Source organism: Mustela erminea, chromosome 9 (assembly GCF_009829155.1).
Source record: "Mustela erminea isolate mMusErm1 chromosome 9, mMusErm1.Pri, whole genome shotgun sequence".
In the NCBI taxonomy this organism is placed as follows: domain Eukaryota; kingdom Metazoa; phylum Chordata; class Mammalia; order Carnivora; family Mustelidae; genus Mustela; species Mustela erminea.
The window spans coordinates 110,942,974-110,963,089 of NC_045622.1; the positions used below are offsets into that span (position 1 = coordinate 110,942,974).

At 59.0% G+C, this 20,116-nt stretch overlaps 1 protein-coding gene across 7 annotated transcripts in view; it reads left to right on the forward strand.

Annotated features, from left to right (window-relative positions):
- The window catches only part of CTTN (cortactin), a 30,654-nt gene that overhangs the window by 2,373 nt on the left and 8,165 nt on the right, over positions 1-20,116 (forward strand). For 2 of the 7 annotated variants that reach the window (XM_032360202.1, XM_032360207.1), the window contains exons 2-13: positions 1,502-1,596; positions 3,444-3,530; positions 3,637-3,710; positions 5,421-5,550; positions 9,234-9,344; positions 10,309-10,363; positions 11,102-11,212; positions 12,737-12,847; positions 13,343-13,453; positions 14,310-14,420; positions 15,856-15,911; positions 18,406-18,475. In XM_032360202.1, coding sequence (XP_032216093.1) covers positions 3,444-3,530; positions 3,637-3,710; positions 5,421-5,550; positions 9,234-9,344; positions 10,309-10,363; positions 11,102-11,212; positions 12,737-12,847; positions 13,343-13,453; positions 14,310-14,420; positions 15,856-15,911; positions 18,406-18,475 — 1,027 coding nt within the window. In that variant the 5' untranslated portion in view covers positions 1,502-1,596. Of the gene's footprint in view, positions 1-1,501; positions 1,597-2,787; positions 2,887-3,443; positions 3,531-3,636; positions 3,711-5,420; positions 5,551-9,233; positions 9,345-10,308; positions 10,364-11,101; positions 11,213-12,736; positions 12,848-13,342; positions 13,454-14,309; positions 14,421-15,855; positions 15,912-18,405; positions 18,476-20,116 lie in introns of all 7 variants that reach the window. The other 5 variants (XM_032360204.1, XM_032360206.1, XM_032360205.1 and 2 more) reach the window with 5 other exon arrangements.

A 20,116-nucleotide genomic window follows, 5' to 3' on the forward strand; every position in this document is an offset into this window, starting at 1 on the left:
CTTGTTTGCCTTCGCACCAGCACTGCACCCCGCCTCACTTGCCTCACTCTGTCTGGTGTTTTGTTTCAGCCTCAGCCCACTTGGGGGTTTGATTTGCATTTCCTGCCCCGCCATGCTCCATCCTCTCTTGTGTGAGCTCAGCAGCCATTTACTCCTCTTTGGAGATACTTCCACCCGGTTTTACAACATGGCTAATTGTCCTGTTTGCTGTTGAGTCCACTGAGTTCTTTATTTCGGGTATATGATCTGGAAACATTGTTTCCTCCCGTTCTGGGAATGGTCCTGAGTCTCTTGCCGGTGTCTCTTGAAGCAAAACCTTTCAGTTTTGTCCAATTTCTCTGTTCTTTCCTCTTCTCCCCTGTGCTTCTGGTGTCATCTAAGAGCTGTCGCCAAACTGAAGGTGATGAAAATCTACACTGACGTGTTCTTGTGACAGTTTAATAATGGAAGCTTAGATTTGTGTGATCTCTGACCTGTTTTGGGGTTAGTGTTTGTATATGGTGTGAGGTAGGGCGCCAGAGAGATTATCTTTGGGTCCAAAAAAAGACCCAGGCTTTTACATTCTCAGTTACTGTTGTGATTTTTTTTTTTTTAATTGAAAAATTTGAGGGGGGGGTAAGTGTGGACTTGGGTCTGTCCCTGGCCGCCCTTGGGTGGATTTTTACACGTGTTCACTAATTACGGTAATAACCTCAGCCCTTAGCACGTACTAAGCAGCCTACAGAAGTTAGGGTCTCCAGAGGGGACTGAAAAGAGAGGAGGGGTGAGTAGTAGCGTCAGGAACACAACAGGGAGTGTAGGGAAGGCTGGCAAAGCATCAGGCGTCCAGTTCCTGACGTGGGACCAGGCTGGGTGCCGAGGCAGGCAGCTGGTGCTTCTGAAGGACTTGTTCTAGGCGCAGGGGACCAGATTCCTCGGCTCTGGGACGTCTGGCAGTACAGTGCTGGTGGGCGTTGTTGTCTCGGGAGAGGGTGGTGGAGAAGGTGGTGCGTCGGTGGCCCGAGGCGCTGGAGTCCCGATCCCGGTGCTGCCGGTAACCCACCCTCCATCGGAAGCGCCGCCCCTTCTCAGGCCGGTGACCGTCACCGCGCGGCTTTTGTCTCCAGCACGCACGATCCCTTCAGAGTCTTCCTTATGTTATTATTTTCTTAAACTCACAGTAATAGGATTTTAGGATTTTGAGCAGTCATAATTTAGAAGGAGCAAAAAACGGAGACGTGTCCGGATCGTGGCCGACAGGATCCGTCTGTGCGCGGTGGCCGCGGTGGTCTCCGTTCGCTCGGGGAAGCAGCTCCGCGCGGCTGTGAGTCTTGCGAAGCTTTGCTGTTTTCTGTATTTTCGCAGTGTGTCTGAAAGTGGAGCTTTACGTGCGTCAGCCGCGAACGTCCTCCTCTCGGGCTTCCTCACGAAGCCTCGATGTCCGAGTTTCCCGGAAGGACCTGTGCGCCGGCTCTGCGCAGACCGGCCGCTTCTGAGCTCTCTGCCCTTCGTGTTTTCGCAGACAGAGTCACTCCCAAATGCTGGAAGTTCCTCGCAGGAGCACTGGCTTTCCACAGGGACCCCTGAGCAGCCTTTCGTCGCCAGCCGGAAAGAAAGGTTTGTGCCCCGTGAGCGTCTCCCCTTGTCTCGCCTCGGACTGTCGGGGTGGATCCCGGGCAAGGAGGGGAGTGGGTGGTCTCCCTTTGGGTCTGCAGAGGTGGGGACCATCATTTTCTGGAGGAAATGTTGCTTAAAAAGTCAAGTCAAGGGGCGTCTGGCCGGTTCCGTCAGAATAGCATGCGACTCTTGAACTTGGGGTCTTGGGGTCGTGAGTTCGGACCCCCACGTTGGGTGTGGAGATTACTTAGAAATAAGTAAAGTGAGTCAGCCCAGTTTCCAGTGTTGCCTGCGGGTGAAAGAGAAGGGGGTTCCAGAAGTCTCTGGAAGCCTCTCTGTTCTGGGAGGAGCCATCTGGCCTCTTGGATCTGTGCTGTGGAGGGCGGGAGGAGCTGCCAGGCAGGGCGTCAGGAAGCAGGGGCCAGTGCTCACCCTGCCCGCAGGAGGCAGGGGCCAGTGCTCACCCTGCCCGCAGGAGGCCGGCTTCCAGAAGGACCCGTGAAGGTTGGCTCTGCTGTGTTCTCCGCCTGCGTCCAGGACAGCAGCAGCAAAGACCCCTTTCACCTTTGCCTGAGGGGGAAAGGTGGCCGCACTGGCCCTCCCCAGAAACCCTGTCCTTCTGCGTGACTGTGTCCTCAGTGGCTGGACCCCTGGGCAGCTGACGTCCCACAGTTGTGGCCCCTTTCTACTGTGGTGACATACGGGGCACGTTTGACTGGGAGAGGCAGACTGTGGGCAAACGAATTTTCAGGCGGCTGTCCTTGCGTTTGTACGTGGGCGCAGGGGACGGGGCACATCGGGTTGCTCCTCCCAGGACTGAGCGTTTAGTCTGTTTTTTCGCTAAACTCGTGTCAAAAGCAGATTACATCTGGGAAGTGCTTGCCGTGCCTGGGACAGCCGGACAGAGGAGAGCTGGGTTCGCGTTGGCCTTGAAGGGACTGTGTTGGTCCTGCCTTACCCAGGAGCAAACTTTCCGGCTCAGGTGACAGTGACCGGAGTCGCATCTGGGAACTTGAGAGTGCTGGCATATGACAGCACTCACTACCACCTTGAGTTTGGACTTGAGGCCCAGCAGAGCTGGGGTCAGGGGCGGATCCGGACGGGAGGTTCTCGGGCTCCTGAGGGGCTTCGGTCCTGTCTGAGTTAAAGCCACAGAAGCTTTCGGTTGATCGAGTTAAAATCCTCTCCCAGGTGCCTCCTGGCTCGGGGGAATTGTTTGAGTGCTTCTGGGGAAGACGGACCCGCTGTTCTCAGACCTGGTTTTCTCTTGGCACCATTAAGGGTTGAAAGGTTAGAGTTTACCTTTGTGGTTAGGAAAAGCCACTGCTGCCCCGCCGTGAAGCCGTCATCCTCTGTGCCAGGTGAAACCATCGCTGGGGCGGAAAGGCCACCTCCCGTCCTCGGGCTGCCTGGGGCAGGAAGGGTCGGCAGTTGGTGTCCTGGCTGCGTCCCCCGGTGGATGTGAGGGACCCTCGTAAATCACGTGGAACATTTATTCTCTTGCCGGAGTCCGAGCCAAGGGAGCACTTGCATGTCCACTGAGCACTAGAAAGCAAAACGGGTAGTCTGTTTCCTTTTGTTTCTTTGCGGGAGGGACGGGGTCTTCACGAAGTAAGCGCACGCCTGATGTTTTTATTTTCCCGAAGATGTTCTCACTTGAACTGAGGCGGCACATTCTGACAGCGTTGCAGATGCCCTCTGAGAACAGGGCTAGAAGCGCAGCATTCTCTTTCATTCCTTTCTCGTGTCGGGGTCCGTGCGGGGCAGGCCACCCCGGAGCTGGGTTGCAGTTGGGGTGCGGGGGGCCGCCCGCTCAGCCCCCGTGACTCTGCGCACTGCTCTTCCAGATGTGGAAGGCTTCGGCAGGCCACGCCGTGTCCATCACCCAGGACGACGGGGGCGCTGATGACTGGGAGACCGACCCCGACTTTGTGGTACGAGCCTCCGTCCTGTCGCTGCTGTGCTGCTCCCGAAAGCGGCTTCCCTCCGCGGGTCCCCAGGGCCGTGGGGAGTCCGCTGATCGTGTCTTCTTCTTTTCAGAACGACGTGAGCGAGAAAGAGCAGAGATGGGGGGCCAAAACCGTGAAGGGGTCTGGGCACCAGGAACACATCAAGTAAGAGCCTGTTGGTGTGTAAACGGTCCCCTGAAAAGCGACAGCAGGTGGGCCGGGGGCCCTGGCCTGTCCCTCACGCGGTCCCTCCCTTGGTTCACTGCGGGAGACGAGGGTGGGACACGGTGATGTACTTCTGCGTGTGTGTGTGTGTGTGTGTGTGTGTGTGTGTGAGAGCTCACAGACACAGCGACTTCAAGCTCCTGCTGCGGACGAGTCCTTCATTTGCAATTCTGGTGTCCACTCTCCTTGCGGGACATGGTCCCCTGCGTCCCCTCTGCCGGTGGCCCGTCTCTGACATGCACAGTGTCCTTGAAAGCCTTAGACCTGAAACACCGCCCCGCCCCTGCCGTGACTGTTACAGTCTTACTATTTTATCATGGGCTTTTGGGCCCTGGATTCTAAGCACCTTGTTCTCGCGTAAAGCCCAAAATAGGGGAACTGAGTGATCTCCGTTGTAGGAGAACGTGGCCTTGGTCCCGACTCGGCCCTGTCTTGACCTGTCCCCTCTGTCGGTGGTGTTTCCTTGTCAGGGAGTGTAGCTAAAACCGACTTTAAGTTGTGCTCAGGCTTTTGAGTAGCCGGACTGGCTTCAGAACGTCCCTCCCGCTCCCTGTTCGTGAAGGACTGTCCCTGACCGAGTGACCCCTGGGACCATTTGCACCATTGGTCCTGCTCGGCCCCGCTGTCTCTCAGGAAGATGAGGCCCTTCTTGGCCGAGAGAGTCGGTAAATCATCCATAGAAGAGGCTTGGCCCGTGATGTGGGCGGTTTAGACACGAGGGTCCGTTCCTCCCTGACTTGCTGGGCCCGCCCCCTCCGCAGAAGTCCCAGGAGGACGTCGAGGGAGGGCCCGGGGCCTGCGGGGAGAGGGGCCAGCGCCGTCGTGCCTCAGGCCGCCTCCCCGGCGGGTTAGGTCACCCGTTCCTCCCCTCCTCCTCTCCGTTCCCGTGGCTCGGAGACGTGTCGGCCGTCGCCGGCGTTCTCTGATGGAGCAGCCTCCGGGACGGTTCTGGGGGCCCTGGGGTCCTTCCGGGGGTGAGGAGCAGTGTTCTTCCTCCTGCTCCTGCGGGGGTGGGGGGTGGCCTTGTGCCGCTTTGTGGCCTGATGGGGACAGCTGTAGGTACTCCCTGACCTGCCAGGCTTTGACCACAGCTTGTGATCTGTTTCACCATCCCCAGTATTTTCCGGTAAAAAAAGTGGCTTTGGATGATAAATCTGAACGTCTTTCATTTCACTTTTGAATGTTTCCAAAGCTAGAGTATTTCAAGTAAAGGGACACTGTCGAAATGTCTTGCCTCACTGTCTTGGACCGGTGTCCTCAGTGTGTCTGGGGTCAGGGATGCTGACTTTGTTTCCCCTTCGGCCTTGGGTGGCGCCCACACAACTGCTTCTCCTGTGCTGTTACCTGATGAAGCAGAACCTTTTCTCTGTTTGAGAGAAGGTCCACGTCTCGGGGTAGCTACTCGGGGGGTTGGGATGCCTTGTGGGTGCGCACTTTGGTTTCTTTTCCCCCTTAAGCTTAAGCTGCCGGAGCAGGTGGGCCGGCTGGCAGAGGAGTCAGGAAAGTGTGATGAAGTCGGGGACTTGGGGGGCCAGGGTCACGAGATCACAGGGGTACGAAGGTGACGTGTCTCGTCCTTGTGTGTCCTCCTCGAGGCGCGGGTGCACTTCTGTTCCCTGGTTCGCTCTCATTGCCTGTCTTCCCTCCAAGCATACACCAGCTGAGAGAGAACGTTTTTCAAGAACACCAGACCCTCAAGGAGAAGGAGCTTGAAACGGGACCGAAAGCCTCTCACGGCTACGGAGGGAAGTTCGGCGTGGAGCAGGACAGGATGGACAAGGTGAGGCGCGGCCGCTGCGTGTCTGTTCTCGGCTCGCACGTGGTCGGCCGAGAAGGGGCTCCGACTTCCTTGGGTTAAACGTTTGCAGTCGGTGTCTCGGAGCTGGGATTTGCCAGAAGTCATTCTCTGTTGGCTGACCTGACTCCCGCTCTTCAGAAGCTGCTGGAGGGTCTCACGGTTGCTGGGGTGTGGGGACACGTAGGGCGGCCTGCCCTGGGACCCAGACAGAGCCCAGAGGCCTCTTGACCGCCGGCGTTGGCGTGACTGCCACACGCCCTTCAGCTTGCTGCCTAACGCGGACCAACCTGCCGACCGGGACCAAATCTGGGGGCGCCCCGGTTTCACGCCGCAGGCGAACGATGAACCCCGTAGCTGTGCTGACGTCCCCCGTGCATGATGAACTGCACACGGGAGTCTGGCGCTCTGTGAAACACGGAGCCCCTGCCCACGAGCCGGGCGAGATCGCTCCCTCTGAGAACAGTGGCCGAGCTTCCCCTGAGCTGTCACCGGTTGCGTTCAGGAACCTGGGGACATGCTGTCAGCCTTGTTGACTGAACGGATCAGTCTTTGTCAGCAGTTTGTGTCTTCCGTGTCCCGAGAGGGAGCAGGGAGCTCTGGGCGGCTGGTGGCGCAGGAGAGGACGGAGCAGGGGCTGGTGTGTCGCAGGCTTCTCCCCGAGACGGTTCTTCATGTTCTCCAGACGTCCCTGTAGACGCGAGTTTCCTGGGCTCCGCAATGTGAGATTGCTCTGACTGGCTAGTGTCTGCCCGCATCCTGTGTAGAGGGGAGGCCGTGGGCAGGGGCGTGTTCTGGTTCTGGTCTGTAATTCCAGACCTGCCTCCCGCCCGCCGCCGCACGCACGGATCGGATTCAGTGTCTGAGCGGACATGGAACGCCACTGCTGGGTCACAGTGTACCACGCTGCACCGTGTTACCACAGAGTGGGTGGGCGGGGGGGCCTGTGGGCACCCCAAACCAGGTCCGAACTTCACCTAAGCTGGAGTTGGACCAAGTGTGAGCCGCAGGAAAGACACAGACATTTCCTGGTGTGATACTCGTTCCTGGAGATGTCTGGACAGGGAAAGTGGGCAGCAGAAGGATCTATGGATTTTTTTAAATTTTTTTAAATTTTAAATTTTTTTTAAAAGATTTTATTTATTTATCTGACAGACCGAGATCACAGATAGGCAGAGAGGCAGGCAGAGAGAGAGGAGGAAGCAGGCTCCCCGCAGAGAAGACAGCCCAATGTGGGGCTCGATCCCAGGACCCTGGAATCATGACTTGAGCCGAAGGCAGAGGCTTTAACCCACTGAGCCCCCCAGGCGCCCCTGGATTTTTTTTTTTCAAGATTTTATTTATTTATTTGACAAAGAGACTGTGAGAGAGGGAACACAAGCAGGGAGCCCGATGGGCTTGATCCCAGGACTCTGGGCAGATGCGTAACGCCTGAGCCCCCCAGGCGCCTCTAATCTTCAGATTCTAAAGAAAAGCCTGATAGCTTTTTGCAGTGCAAACACACAGAACCACCATGTGCTTAGGCCAGTGAAAGAGTCAAGTCGGTAGAAGCCTTTCTCACCCCGAACGAAGCCTGTGCGCATGGGGTGCGGGCAGTCGGAGAGAAATGAACGATTAGTTTGGGCCCCGGGTCTGGGTTGGAAAAATGACTCTGGGGAAAACAAGGTGTCAAGGAAGCTGGATGGCGGGAAGAACCTGGCGTTCACTTCCGGCTTCCGTGCCGCTGAGGGACTGCGCCTCCTGCCCGCTCAGCACCTTGGCCTCAGGCCTTTCTAGTCGAGAAGCTTCCCTAAGCAGTGTTCCCCTCCCCACTCCGGCCAGCCCGCAGCACCCTCCCCTGTACCTTCTCCCTGTTGTCCTCCGTTCCCCGGAGGCTCTTCGGGGCTGGTGCCTGTCCTCACCTCGTGCCTAGCTGGCGGCCACCATGAAGGTGTCCAGGGATATCTTCTGAGTGCCTGGGTTGTATGTCCCTGGCCGACGTGCTAACCATCCCTAGGTGGCTCAGGGAAGCCCCTTCGTGCCAGTGCAGTGTGTGGGGCCCCTTAAAGAGGAGCCGGCGGGGGATGTTGCTGGGGCTCGGGTTCCTCCGCCCGTGCCTCGCTGCGCACTTCGACGAGGCTCGCTTGCGGCTCCGGGGGCACAGTTGGACCTGTTGTCAGAAAGAAAGAAGATTCCCCAGCCCAGTCACTCTTACTTGCAACTTGTTCTCTCCAGAGGTTGGAAAAAGCCCTAAGTCCTAAGGTCTCTGTCAGCAGTTGAGGACGATGCAGTAGAGACTTCCGGGAGTAAGACCCACCTCGGACAGGCACGGATTGGCCAGAGGCATGTGGCCTGGACCGGTGGGGCAGCCGCCAGCCCCTGTCTGCTCGGCTCTCGGGCCCCTGCCCTTCGCTCGGGGTCGAGCTGGCCACGGCCACACCCCGGGACCTGGAGTGTGCGTCCAGGCGGCGCCCTGCCCAGTGCTGAGTTCTAGTCACGAACAGGACGTTGTCAGCCAGGTCCATCTGTGTGGATAGAGAGGTTGAGGAAAGTTGCCAGGCTGTCACCCCGGCTACGTTGTTAGGAAAGTCTTAAAACCTCTTTCACTTCTTTCTGGTGCGATTCATGCTGGGGGACCCTTTCGGAAGGCTGCCCCTCCGGGCTGCTCTGTCAGCGCTTTCTGGCCTCTTTCTGGCCAGGGGCCCTGGAGGCTGCGGCGTGTCCCGGAGCTTGTCTGTCAGTACCGATGTTGAGCAGACTGGAGGTGCGGGCGGTGGTCGCGCAGCGCCGGAGCTTCCAAGAGGACGCTGCTCCTTCCCCTGGGATATGGCGAGAATGGATTCCTGAGTTGCCCATGGAGGGTCCACGGTGGGGCTGACCCCTGAACCAGGGTGTCCTGTGAAGCCCCACAGACGAGCGGCGGGTGATTGTGGTGTGGCTCCCGGGTGGTGTGACTGTCGGAGCTAGAAGGAGGGCTCAGATGTGCTGTCCCTGTGCTGTGTCCTGCGGCCCTGCTGTCCATGGTCCTGTCCATTCTGGGGGCGGGGCTGGCGGTGCTTGGGGCTGGGTAGTAAACGTGTTCAGCTTTGCAGGCCGTGGGGTCTCAGGCAGTTTTCAGAACTTGGTGGTGGTCTCAGGATATAAGTGAGCAGATGTGGCCGTGTTCCAGAAGCTTTGTTTACAGAGAGCTGGGTGGTCGGTGTGGCCCAGAAGCCCAGCTGACAGGGTCCATAGCGAACGGCACAGCAGGCAGAGGGTGGCTGAGTCCACCTCCTTTCCCGAGGGCCATGAAGGGGCGCAGTGGCAGCTGCTCCTTGCCTGGACGGGGCGCTCGTTCGGTGCTAGTGGCCAGACGCGTGTCCTAACAGAAGCATGCTGTCTGCAGCCCTGTCCCGTAGGGTATTTTTGGTTCCTGGTCTCATGTCCCGCTTTAGCGGAGCAAGTGACTGTCGCCACCAGTCTCCGTGGGCAGGCCGGAGGTCGCAGGCTGGGTTTGGGGCAGAATTGACAGCAGGGTCCTTGCCTTGTCCGCACTGCGTCCCGAGGTCCCACCTGGCAGGGTCTCAGGCAGCTCTGGGCCCCCCTCTGTCGGTGTTCGTGCTGTGTGTGTTTTGGGGAGGAGCCCAGCCCGGGCTGTGGGGGACTGGTAGAGCCGGCAGCTCACCGCCCCCCTCCGCACCCTGTTGCAGTCGGCCGTCGGCCACGAGTACCAGTCGAAACTCTCCAAGCACTGCTCCCAGGTGGACTCCGTCCGCGGCTTTGGAGGCAAGTTTGGTGTCCAGGTGGACAGAGTTGACCAGGTGAGTTGGGGGCGTGGGAGCCAGCACGCAGCGATCGGGCCACTCTCTCCAAACCGTGGCATCCGCTGGGCCTGTCACTGTAGCACGAAGTGGCTCCGACTCCGTACTGCCAGGTGTGCGTCCTGAGAGCAGGATTCCTGGAAGAACCCCCAGCGCCCCCCCATCCCCCCCGGGGCTCGGAGATGGTTGGCTCGCTGGGCTGAGCACGGGAGGACAGGAACGCGTTAGGGATCGTTGTTGCTCTTGTGGGGACAGTCCTCTGTGTTGCTATTTTGTCATCAGATGGACCAGGAACAGCCTCAGCTTTGCCTGAGAAGGTGTCCCTGGGACCCTGTCTAGCCACCCACACTGCACGGACGTCCCTGGGACACGGGAGAGCCCCGCCCCCAACCCCCTCGCCCATACCCAGAACTAAGGCTGGCGTCCAGCTGTCGTCCAGGGCCTCGGCCCGTCCCCGATTCTCTGACTGAGCCCCGGGAGCACCTGTGCTCTCTGTCGTAGCGTCGGAGAGCCTGGGCTGTGGGCTCGCACCTCAGTCTGCATTCAGGCTTTGCTCCATGAGCCGTGGGTCTGTGTTAACCGTAAAATGGGGTGATGGTACCTGCCTGTCCCGGGGCTGTGGGTGCAGACCCCCCGGCCCCCATTCTCACGCCTGATGTCTGTATTGCTCTTCGAAGAGTTCACGTGGAAAGCAAGGCCACGGGCAGCAGTGGGAGTCGTCCCAGGCTGGCATTGGGCAGAAATCCACAAGCGGTACTTGCCCACGCGACCCGGTGCACGTTTCGTGGCCCGACACATGTCAGACACCAGAGCTTTGGGCTTTGGTTAGACCTGCACCTGGGTTAAGTAATCAGAGGCCAAAAAATAACATGGTTCATGTTTTTAAAAATGTATGTATTGTGGGTTCAGATGAATTGATTTGGAGGCATTTAAAAATGTGTGTCTCTTTCTTTGGTACCTGCAGTCCGCTGTCGGCTTCGAATACCAGGGCAAGACCGAGAAACACGCCTCGCAGAGAGGTAAGCCGCGCTGTGGACGGCCGGGCAGGAGGGAGCGGGGGAGGGCACTGTCACTGGAGGAGGTTTCTTGGGGAGGGCCGTGCTCCCTGAGTGTCCAGTGTCATCATGGTGCCTCCCAGGCTGTGACAGAGGCTGCCTTCTGCCCTCTGAGTGGCGTTGTCCCGGGAGAGTCTGTCTTGGGCGTGGCTGGTGACGAGCTCACTGCCCCCAACAGTGGGAACCGGAGCCCTCTGATCACTGATGCTTTACTCCCTGTGTGGTCCTCACACGGCACCTATGACCTTCGAGTCATGCCGCCTCCTAAAGCCTCTTTGTGAAAGCGGAAGCACGTCACTTTCTCCAAGTGCTTGATACGGTCTTCGCGCATGTGCGGGCTTATACCTGTGTCTTGCATGTCACCGGGCGGCCCCGGGAGCGGGCGCGCTGTCCGTTTGGCCTGGCCCGGGCCTCCACAGCCCCGTCCAGAAGGGGTGAGCCGTGCGGCTCTCGTGCCCCGGCGGCTTGTTTCCCAGGTGGGACTGCAGCTTCCGTGTGCCGTTGGCGGGTGCCGGGGCAGCACTGGAGACGGAGTCGGGGTCACTCGTGGGTGATCCTGCGTGGGGCGTGTTTTAAGCTGTGCGCTTGATCTCTTGCCGAGTCCTGACTCTGACACGTGTTTGTCTTGCTTGGTCGAAGAGCCAAAGTGACAGTTGAGGCTGTTACTGGGCTCCTCAACTGACCGCTGCCATGTCTCCACAGACTACTCGAGCGGCTTCGGCGGCAAGTACGGCGTGCAGGCCGACCGCGTGGACAAGAGCGCCGTGGGCTTCGACTACCAGGGCAAGACGGAGAAGCACGAGTCGCAGAAAGGTCGGGCCAGCGTGGGTCCTGCCTCCCTCCCCCCGCCGTCCCGCGCGCGCGGTGTCCGTCCACCCCGGGGAATTACCTCCCCCGTGCCGGCAGCTCGCGCGACCCTTGCTCGGCCTTGTTCGCTGCACGCGTGGGGCCGCTCTTGTCCGGCTCAGGTCAGTGTAGGGTTTGTCTGTGTCGACTGCTCCATCCCCGTCGCGCGGAGAAGCTGCAAGCATGCAGCCGTGCCTCCTTGGAACGTGGAATTGAGCTCATTTGCGATTTTTGAAGCCAAAAATCGACGACAGTGAATGTTCTTGTCCATTTGTCTCATCCGTAGTGATCATTTAACAGTAAGTTTTGAGAAATGGAACTGCCAGGTCAGAGGCCGTTGACTTCAAAGTTCTGGAGGCAACTGCAGATTGGCCTCGTCTGCCAGCTGGTTTTCCCCTCCGTTTTTGGGGATCCTGCCAGGCGAGGGGTCTCCCTGTGAGGCATTCACGGTGCAGCCCCTCCCGCAGAGGCCCTGGGCGCTCGCTTCTTCACTTGGTTTTGTCTGGCTGGCATACTTAAATTCTTTTAAGGTTGGGTTTTTTTTTAAACTTAAACTCAGTCAGTTGACACACAGTGTTTTGCTGGTTTCGGGGGCAGAGCTCAGGGATTTATCGATCGCCTGTCATGCCAGTGCTCATTCCGTCTCCTGCCCGCCCCAGTGCCCCTCAGCAGTCGCCCCAGCCCCGCACCTGCCTCCCACCCAGCAGCCCTTGGTTTGTCTCCGAGTTAAGAGTCTGTTATGATTCGTCTCCCTCCGTGATCTTGTCTTTCTTTGTCCCTCCCTTCCCTGTGCTGCTTTGTTTCGTTTCTTAAATTCCACATGAGTGAGATCACATGATTGTCTTTCTCTGATCTAACTTCGCTGAGCACGATACCCTCTAGTTCCATGCACGTTGTTGCAGAGGGCAAGGTCGCATTCCTTTTGATGGCTGCGTAGTATTCCATCGTGTATATGGACCACGTTCAGCAGTTGATGGGCCTCTGGGCTCTTCCCACAGTTCAGCGATTGTGGACATTGCTGCTGTGAACGTTGGGCTGCACGTGCCCCTTCTTCTCACTACATCTTATCTTTGCACTAAGCACCCAGTAGTGCGATTGCTGGGTCATAGGGCAGCTCTATTTTTAACTTCTCGAGGAGCCTCCATACCATGTTCCAGAGTGACCGCCAGCTCGCATTCCCGCCAGCAGCACAAGAGGGTTCCCCCTTCTCCGCTTCCTCGCCGACATCTGACATGCTCATTTCGTGATCTCCTTCGGAACGGAGGAGAGATTCGACCGTTGTTAGGATCTGTTGTCCTTGCTACTGTTCACGTTTCTGTTACGTACACAAGTAATGCCATCCTGCGTCTCCCCTGTTAGGGACCTTACAGTGCGCCTGAAAGACTTTTGACTTGTCCTAGTGTTGTTTTAAATTGGGTGGGAGGAGTACTTGCTCAGGTCGGCTCGCTGATTGTGTTGCCGGTGTGTAAACAGTACCTTCCTGGTGTGCAGATTACTCCAAGGGCTTCGGCGGCAAGTATGGCATCGACAGGGACAAGGTGGACAAGAGTGCCGTGGGCTTCGAGTACCAGGGCAAGACGGAGAAGCACGAGTCGCAGAAAGGTGCGTCCCGGTTTCTCTTCTCTCACCGGCAGCTGGTGGCCTGGTGAGGGTGGCCAGAACAGAGGGGACAGCGTCACGGGGAGGGAACCCCTGAAGTTAGATGCCTCTTTGTGACTGAGTACTGCATCTGGAAATAGCAGGTCCCCAGCACAGCTGTTAAGTAGGAAACCGTATCCTGAGACGTCTTCAGCCCTGGCACCCCAGCCGCTGCCTGTGATAACGGCTGCGTGTCGCATGTCTGGGTTGTAAACGGGGAGGCGTGGCGGCTCGCTGGGGCTGCTTTGGGCCACGTGTCTTGGAGCTTCGTGTGCGGGGTCCTCTGTGCTCACGGTGCCGAGAGTACAGGTCAGGCTGCTTTCCAGATGCTCTCGAGGAGGCCCTCTTCCTGCAGGAGGAGCGAGCACGCGTAGCAGGTTGTGTGTGTCTGCCTGTACCAGGAACTTGCTGCCCGTGCTCCCTGCTGACACCAGACCGTGGTCTTTTCTGTGTGTGTAGACTATGTGAAAGGGTTTGGAGGAAAATTCGGTGTACAGACAGACAGACAAGACAAATGTGCTCTTGGCTGGGATCACCAGGAGAAATTGCAGCTGCACGAATCCCAAAAAGGTAACATTTGTTATGCTGGCTCCTACTTGAGAACATTCCAGAAGTTCATTTGTTTCCGTCCACAGGTCCTCCCGTGTGCCGTGTTCTTGCTACATTTCTGTTGTGTGTTCTTTTCTCTCCACCGTTTGGGGTTGGCCTCTGCCTGCCCCGTTTTTGAAAAACTCCCCAGCTAGTGTAGTGATGAGCCCTCCTCCCCCGGGAGCGCCTATGATAAGGGGGCGCCGGGCCCGCCTGTGCTCCTGGAGCATCCTGGGAACGCTGTTACCTGCCCGCGTGTGCGTTCCCGCTGACCAGGTGTGCCGCGGGTGCCCCCTGCGCCCAGCAGCGTGTTCACGTCAGGACGAGCACCGTCCCTGGGACCCAGGCTGCGGGCTGGGGTGCGGCCCTGCCACGTGTGCCCCGGCCTGGCACCCGCCCTTGCAGCCAGCACGCGGGGGTGGGGGGCCCACCTGCGGGGCCCTGTGGTACTTGTGCACAGTGTGTCTCTGCCTTACACGCACAGAGGTACACTCTCGGGTCCATAGCGCAGGTAGGACCCCGGAAGGAGACCTCAGAGCGTGGAGTGCTTTTCCGGGGTTCTTTCATTTGCAGCTCCTAACCTCTCTTCAGACCCAGGCTGAGGTGCCATGAGTTTCAGTGTGTCCTGTAGCCTCGGCACCGACTCGGGCCTGTGTATGAGCCTGGGAGCTGGCTCCGGCTCCGGGCTCCGCGGAGCTCTGCCAACCTGTGTTGCCGAGGCGAGCACAAGCTCTGCGTTCTCTAGACGACGTGTGTGACGCGTGCACTTGCTGACTCGATCCTAACCAGACTGTGTTTCCTCTCTCGGTTTTCCCCACTGTTGCTTGTGGATTTTCAGATTATAAGGCTGGTTTCGGAGGCAGATTTGGTGTTCAGTCCGAGAGGCAGGACTCCTGTGCTGTGGGGTTTGATTACAAGGAGAGACTGGCCAAGCACGAGTCCCAGCAAGGCATAGTTGCTCACCAGCCTCCCCCCCGCCCCCCCGCCCCCAGTGCAGCTGCCTCTAGCACGGACTTCAGGGGCTCAGCCTTCCGAGTTAGCCGCTGGCAGGGGCACGTGGCCGTTTTAGCCCGGTTTGGGGCTGCGGTGATTCCGACTTGCAGCCCTTTCTGTCCCTGCCCTTTAGAACTTGCATCTGGTAAGAGGAGTCATTCTTAGGGTAACGTCCTCCTAACCCTGTAACATGACGATGGTGGGGTGGGCCGTCTTTGGTCTCCCAGGAGCCCCTGCCGCTGACCGTGACCTCTGGGAGTCACCCAAGGAGCTGTTCGGTTTCGCCTGGCCCCGAGCCTTCGTGTTCTGTGTGGTCTCTGTGTTTCCCTTGTGGTGGTGTCCTTGGCTGGGGTGGGGATGTTGTCTTTTTGTTTTTGTTTTTTGGTGACACCATCTACGTGTAACTTCCTCGCACAGAGTCACTGGTATGTGCTCAAAACGGGAAAGAAATGAAATTTCTAGATGTAGGTGTTAGGATTCTGGCCAGCGCGTTTTCTTTAATGACCGTTCAGTCTTTTTTTTTTTTTTTTAAAGATTTTATTTACTTATTTGATAGATCACAAGTAGGCGGGGGTGGGGGTGGGAAGCAGGCTCCTGGCTGAGCAGAGAGCCCGACGGGCTCGATCCCAGGACCCTGAGATCATGACCTGAACCGAAGGCAGAGGCTTAACCCACTGAGCCACGCAGGAAGCCCGTGACCGTTCAGTCTTTAACCGAGTTGTTAGAATAGGGAGTGTGGCTGGGAGAGGAGTGATGGCCTGAGATCTGGGGGCAGAGCTCAGGTGTCTGGTGCCAGGGTCCCGGCGGAGTAGGAGCACGCACTTGGGTCCCTCCTGGGCGTGGGGACAGCCTCAGGTCTCCATGGCAGTGCTGCGTGATGCCATGACTGCCCCGTAGACCTGTGTCTCCGAGATATGAGTCTTCGGCCCATAGAATTCTCCCATGGCTTATTTTTGCTTTTGGAAAAGCGAGAGAAGCCCACAGTTGAGCTTCCTCGTAGCGCGTACAGAGCAGGACACAGGAAGGGCCGCGGCCGGTCAGCCGTTGCTGGGCGGAAGACTGTGCTCTTGCAGCGGTGCCCCCTCCCCCTGGCCCACGCTGTGGCCTCCTCGCCCTCACTGCCTGCCCGCCCGCCCCTGGCACCCTTTCCGTCCCTTGGGAGAATGCGGGAAAGCATGCACGCGCCTCTTCTCTGCCTGCCACCTGCCTGCCTCCCGAACACCATGGTAGACTCCAGACTCGCCTTGCAAGTAGACGCATCGTGTGGTGGCTCTCATTCTTTCTGCGCTGCGTGCGTTTTCCTGGGCTGTTTCTGGGTCTGCATGGCTCTGGTGGCGTCGCTGTGCTGCTCCTCGACCTGCAGGTAAGCCTGGTGTTGCGCCTCTTTTCAGACTACTCCAAAGGATTCGGTGGAAAATACGGGGTGCAGAAGGACCGCATGGATAAGGTGAGTGTTCCCGACCCAGGGCTGTCTTTTCTGCGGATAGTTCGGGAATTGAGGGAGGTCCTGCTGGGTGTAGCTCTGGGGATGGTCTCCGGTCTCCAAACGTGGGGGCTCCCATGCCTGGATTGACAGACCCTTGAGTGCTGCTGCCCATGTGCCAGGCCTCACCTTTCTTGTTGGGGGTGTCCTTTCCGGGGCCGCGTACAGCCGCACTTTGACGCAGATACTGTCCGTGCCCATTTGGTAGTCGGTGTGTGGCTGGACCACCGGCGGAACCTGGACATGAGACTGTAGGCTAATGAGACTGACAGCCCAAGAGCGTGTCGCTCTCTGAATTCAGCTTAGTAGGAAACCACTTTGGGAACCGGGTTCCTTGGTCTCACGGGCCATGGTAGAAGAGCCCATTGGCCACGCGTGAGTCCTGGCTGCCACGTTGGGGCCTCCAGATCTGGAACGTCTGTGTTGCTATGGAAGGCCCGTGGCCCAGTGTTTGTCTAGAGCCAGAGCTGAAGTGCTGGGCCACCTCTTACAGCGGCCTCCCTGGGATACCCCTGTTCCTCTCCCCAGGGACTTTGTCCCTTCCGCTGGCTTCAGAGTCTCGGCGGGTCAGTCTTAAGCATGTGTCGGGTGGCTCTTCTCATTTACGGCCCGACTACGTCAGCAGGGTGAACTTAGAAGCTGCGCGCTGGGGACGGGGAGCAGCTATGTCCCCTCAGGTCTGCTGAACAAAGGCAGGCTGTCCTGCTCAGTCTTGTGCCTGGCCCCTTGTCTCCGATGGCGGGGCTGGCCCTCCTGCAGTCCTGCTCTGTCAGGCTCAGAGCTGGCCACTTGGACGTTGTCACCCCGGTGGACCCTACCATGTGACTGTGTGGGACCCGGCAGCAAGTGGCAGGGGCCCAGGCTTGGAAGGAAGGTGTGGGAACTACCCAGGTTCCAGTAAACGTGTGCAAGGGGTTCAGAGCCAGGCGGTGACATGAGGTTGTCCCTGAGAGAGGTGGGGCCCCTGGGACTTGGGTCTGTAGCGGTCCCTGGGATAGTGGAAGCAGTGAGAGCCGTCCCGCGTCCTGGGCCAGGGGACAGGGGGGAGCTGTGTCCGTGTTGGGGAGTAGCAGCAGAGGGAGAGGGTTCTGGTCGGGAAGGAGGAGGTGGGCGTGGTGTTGGGGAGACAGCACAGCTGGGACAAAAGCCCGCAGGGAGGTGGCAGAGACAACCCCGAGCGGCGCCGGAGAACCGGTTGGACGAGGCTGTCACCCTTGGAGCTGCAGGGAGCGGTCGTGAGGGTGCAGACGCCCTCTTCCCGCAAGGCTGCAGGGTAGGGTGAGGGACGGGCATTGGAGACCTTTCTGGAAAAAGGCGAGGCAGATGTGGGCAGTGTTTGTGGGGGCACCTGGAAGGGGCGGAGGGTTTGGTCAGGGCAGCCCAGCAGCGGCACGTGGAGGAGAGGTGGGCGTGGCTCGGTGTCCCCTGGGTGCGCAGGTGCCTGACTGGATGCCGCGGGGCTGGAAGGGCAGTGGTGCCGGGGGAGGGGAGCTGGGTCGCGTCCCTGAGCCGCCGGCGCTGCACCCCGCAGAGCAGCCGCTCTCCCTCAGCCGCGCGTGGCCGTGACCTTCAGCTCCTCTCTTCCTGCGGGCCCCGTCCTCCTCGTTCGTGTGGCGGAAGCAGCCATGTCCTGAGCCCCTGAAGTGTTCCTCCAGGAGGTGTTTCCGGGGAAACCGGGGATGGCCGGGGTGCCGGGGCCTGTCCGTATGCGTCCGAGTCCGGCTCTGGGTGGTGGTCATCACTGTCACTGCGCTGTGACACGGTGGGGTCCTCTGCAGAACGGAAGGCTGGGACCTCACGCGTTGGGGACTGGATGAGGAGGCCCCTTGAGGCTCCGGCGTGGCCCAGGGCTCCGTCCCTGGCAGAGCAGAGGCTGGGGGTCCCCGCCAACATGCAGGCCTCCCTCGGGGGCCCGAGAGGGTGGGAGGCTTGAGAAGAGCCCATAGTAGGGTTATCGGCACTGATGCCAATGTGTTTTGCGGGGTTGGAGGCGCTTGTTGACGGTTTCCAGAGCAGTTTCAGCAAACACGGGGCAAAGCGACAGGTTTCTGGTACAGCCCTGCTTTCCCTCGTGCACAGCCCCTCCCGCTACCAGTTCCTAGCTCTCCCGATACCCCACCGCCGCCGCGGCCCCAGGGGCACGCGCTTGTACTGCACGCACGTGCGCTCATTGCCCGGAGTCCTTGGCTGACGTTGGGGTTTGCCCCTGGCCTTGCATATCGTGTGGGTTTGGGCAGATGTCGGACGCCACGTCCGGTCCCGTGTGGTGTCACGGGGTACTCTTCCTGCCCCGACGCCAGAGTGTCCTCCGGGAGGTGGGGGTGAGACCCCTGGGCTCCCCCAGTGGTGCTTTCGGGAGCTGCAGGGCCGGCCCCCACCTTGGGGCGAGGTAGAAGGCCTGGCGGGCTGGAGACGGCAGGAGAGTGCGCCCCTGATTTTCCCCCTTCTGTCTCCGTAGAATGCTTCCACGTTCGATGACGTTGCCCAGGTGGCCCCAGCGTATCAGAAAACCGTCCCCGTCGAGGCGGGTGAGTCGTGGCTGGCCCCAGTGCCTCGATGTTCCCGTCGTGGGCACCGTGTGGGCCGGGAGCACTGGAGAGCGCCCTGGTGTTGCTCACGGCGGGGATGGGGTTCTGCCGTGCCTCCACGGAAGGCCTGCGTGTCCCACAGCCTGTCGCCACGCTCTGCCACTGGGCGTGGTCTGTGTGTGTGGAGGGGCACCTTCCAGAGCAGAGCTGGGCCAGCCGCCCATCTGCAAGGGCCCCCCTCACAGCCAGGGACCAGGTTCTGGCGGGTTGTAGCGTCTGCAGGGCCTCTCCCACCCCGGCTGGCCAGTGAGGCCGGTGAGCGGCGGCCGTGAGGAGCGTGGTGCTTGCTTGTGCAGACCCTTGCCCTCTGCGGGTCGTGCACCCGGCTGCCGCCGCCGGCCCTCAGAGCTGGCTGCTGCCAGGCAAGGCGCGTCTACCCGCTCTGGCCACGAGGGCCACACCCTGAGGATCGCTGAGTTGGAGAAAAGTGCTAAGTGGAGGGGAGGCAAAGCGTCCTCGTTGTTTCCTGTGGACACCCTGGGTCGGCAGTTCCCAGATCTGGGGTCTTGGGACCCTCTACGCCTCTACGCTCGTAGGGATTGTTGGTGGGTCTTGTGTCTCTTTGATCTCGGCTGTAGTGGGCTTGGGACCCAGGAATTTCACGTTTCCCTTACTCCCTTAAACACGATGAAACGTCCCATGTTGGCGTCATAGTACCTTTTTTTTTAGTAGGTTTTATTTATTTATTTGACAGAGAGAGAGAGATCCCACAAGCAGGCAGAGAGGCAGGCGGAGAGAGAGAGGGAACAGGCTCCCTGCTGAGCAGAGAGCCCGTTGTAGGGCTCGATCCCAGCACCCTGGGATCATGACCTGAGCCGAAGGCCGAGGCTTAACCCAGTGAGCCATCCAGGTGCCCCAACATCATAATACTTTTTATGGAAAAAATGACCACATTTTTGAAGCAAAACCTGTGCGGAAGTGTGGCATTGCTTTGTGTGTCTGTAAATCTTCCTAGTCAGGGACCTTTGTTCGGAGCTGTTGCTGCTTCCATCTGTTGTGGTAAGTGGTGTCTAGGCTGGAACTCTGGACCCCCCAGATACCCCGTTGGGAAAGAGAAGAGCATTACCCTAGCATCTCGGGTCATGGTGGGTATGCCCTCCTGGCCCTGCCCTCGGATAGCCAGTGTGTTCCTGGTGCTCCCAGAGGGTCGTGTCCCTGACAGAGCGCGTGGTTCCGGAACGGGCAGTGGACGTTTGCAGAGCACTAGACCATCGAGTTAAGCCAAATTTCCAAGCGTTGTGTTTCTCATTCTGCTGTCCCGCCAGTGACACTTGTGTTGTGACCGGTCTTACCAGACAGAGTCTTTACGTGAACCCGGGGGGTGTCGTGCTTGGAGTAGATACAGGGTTTCCACAATTCTGAATTTTTCTTGGAAGCTTGAGTTTTCCCATTGATGAGAGATAGACTGAGTTGATTTATCTTAGAGAGAAAGCCTGCGAGGTGCACAAGACACACACCCGTACCTCGTCCGTTACGTCAGGGAAAAACGATGCTCTGTGAAGTTTCCGTAAGCTCAGCACACGAATGGTTTTGCCCGAGACCCTGGCAGGACATGGTCTTCAGCCCCTCCCCCTACAAGGA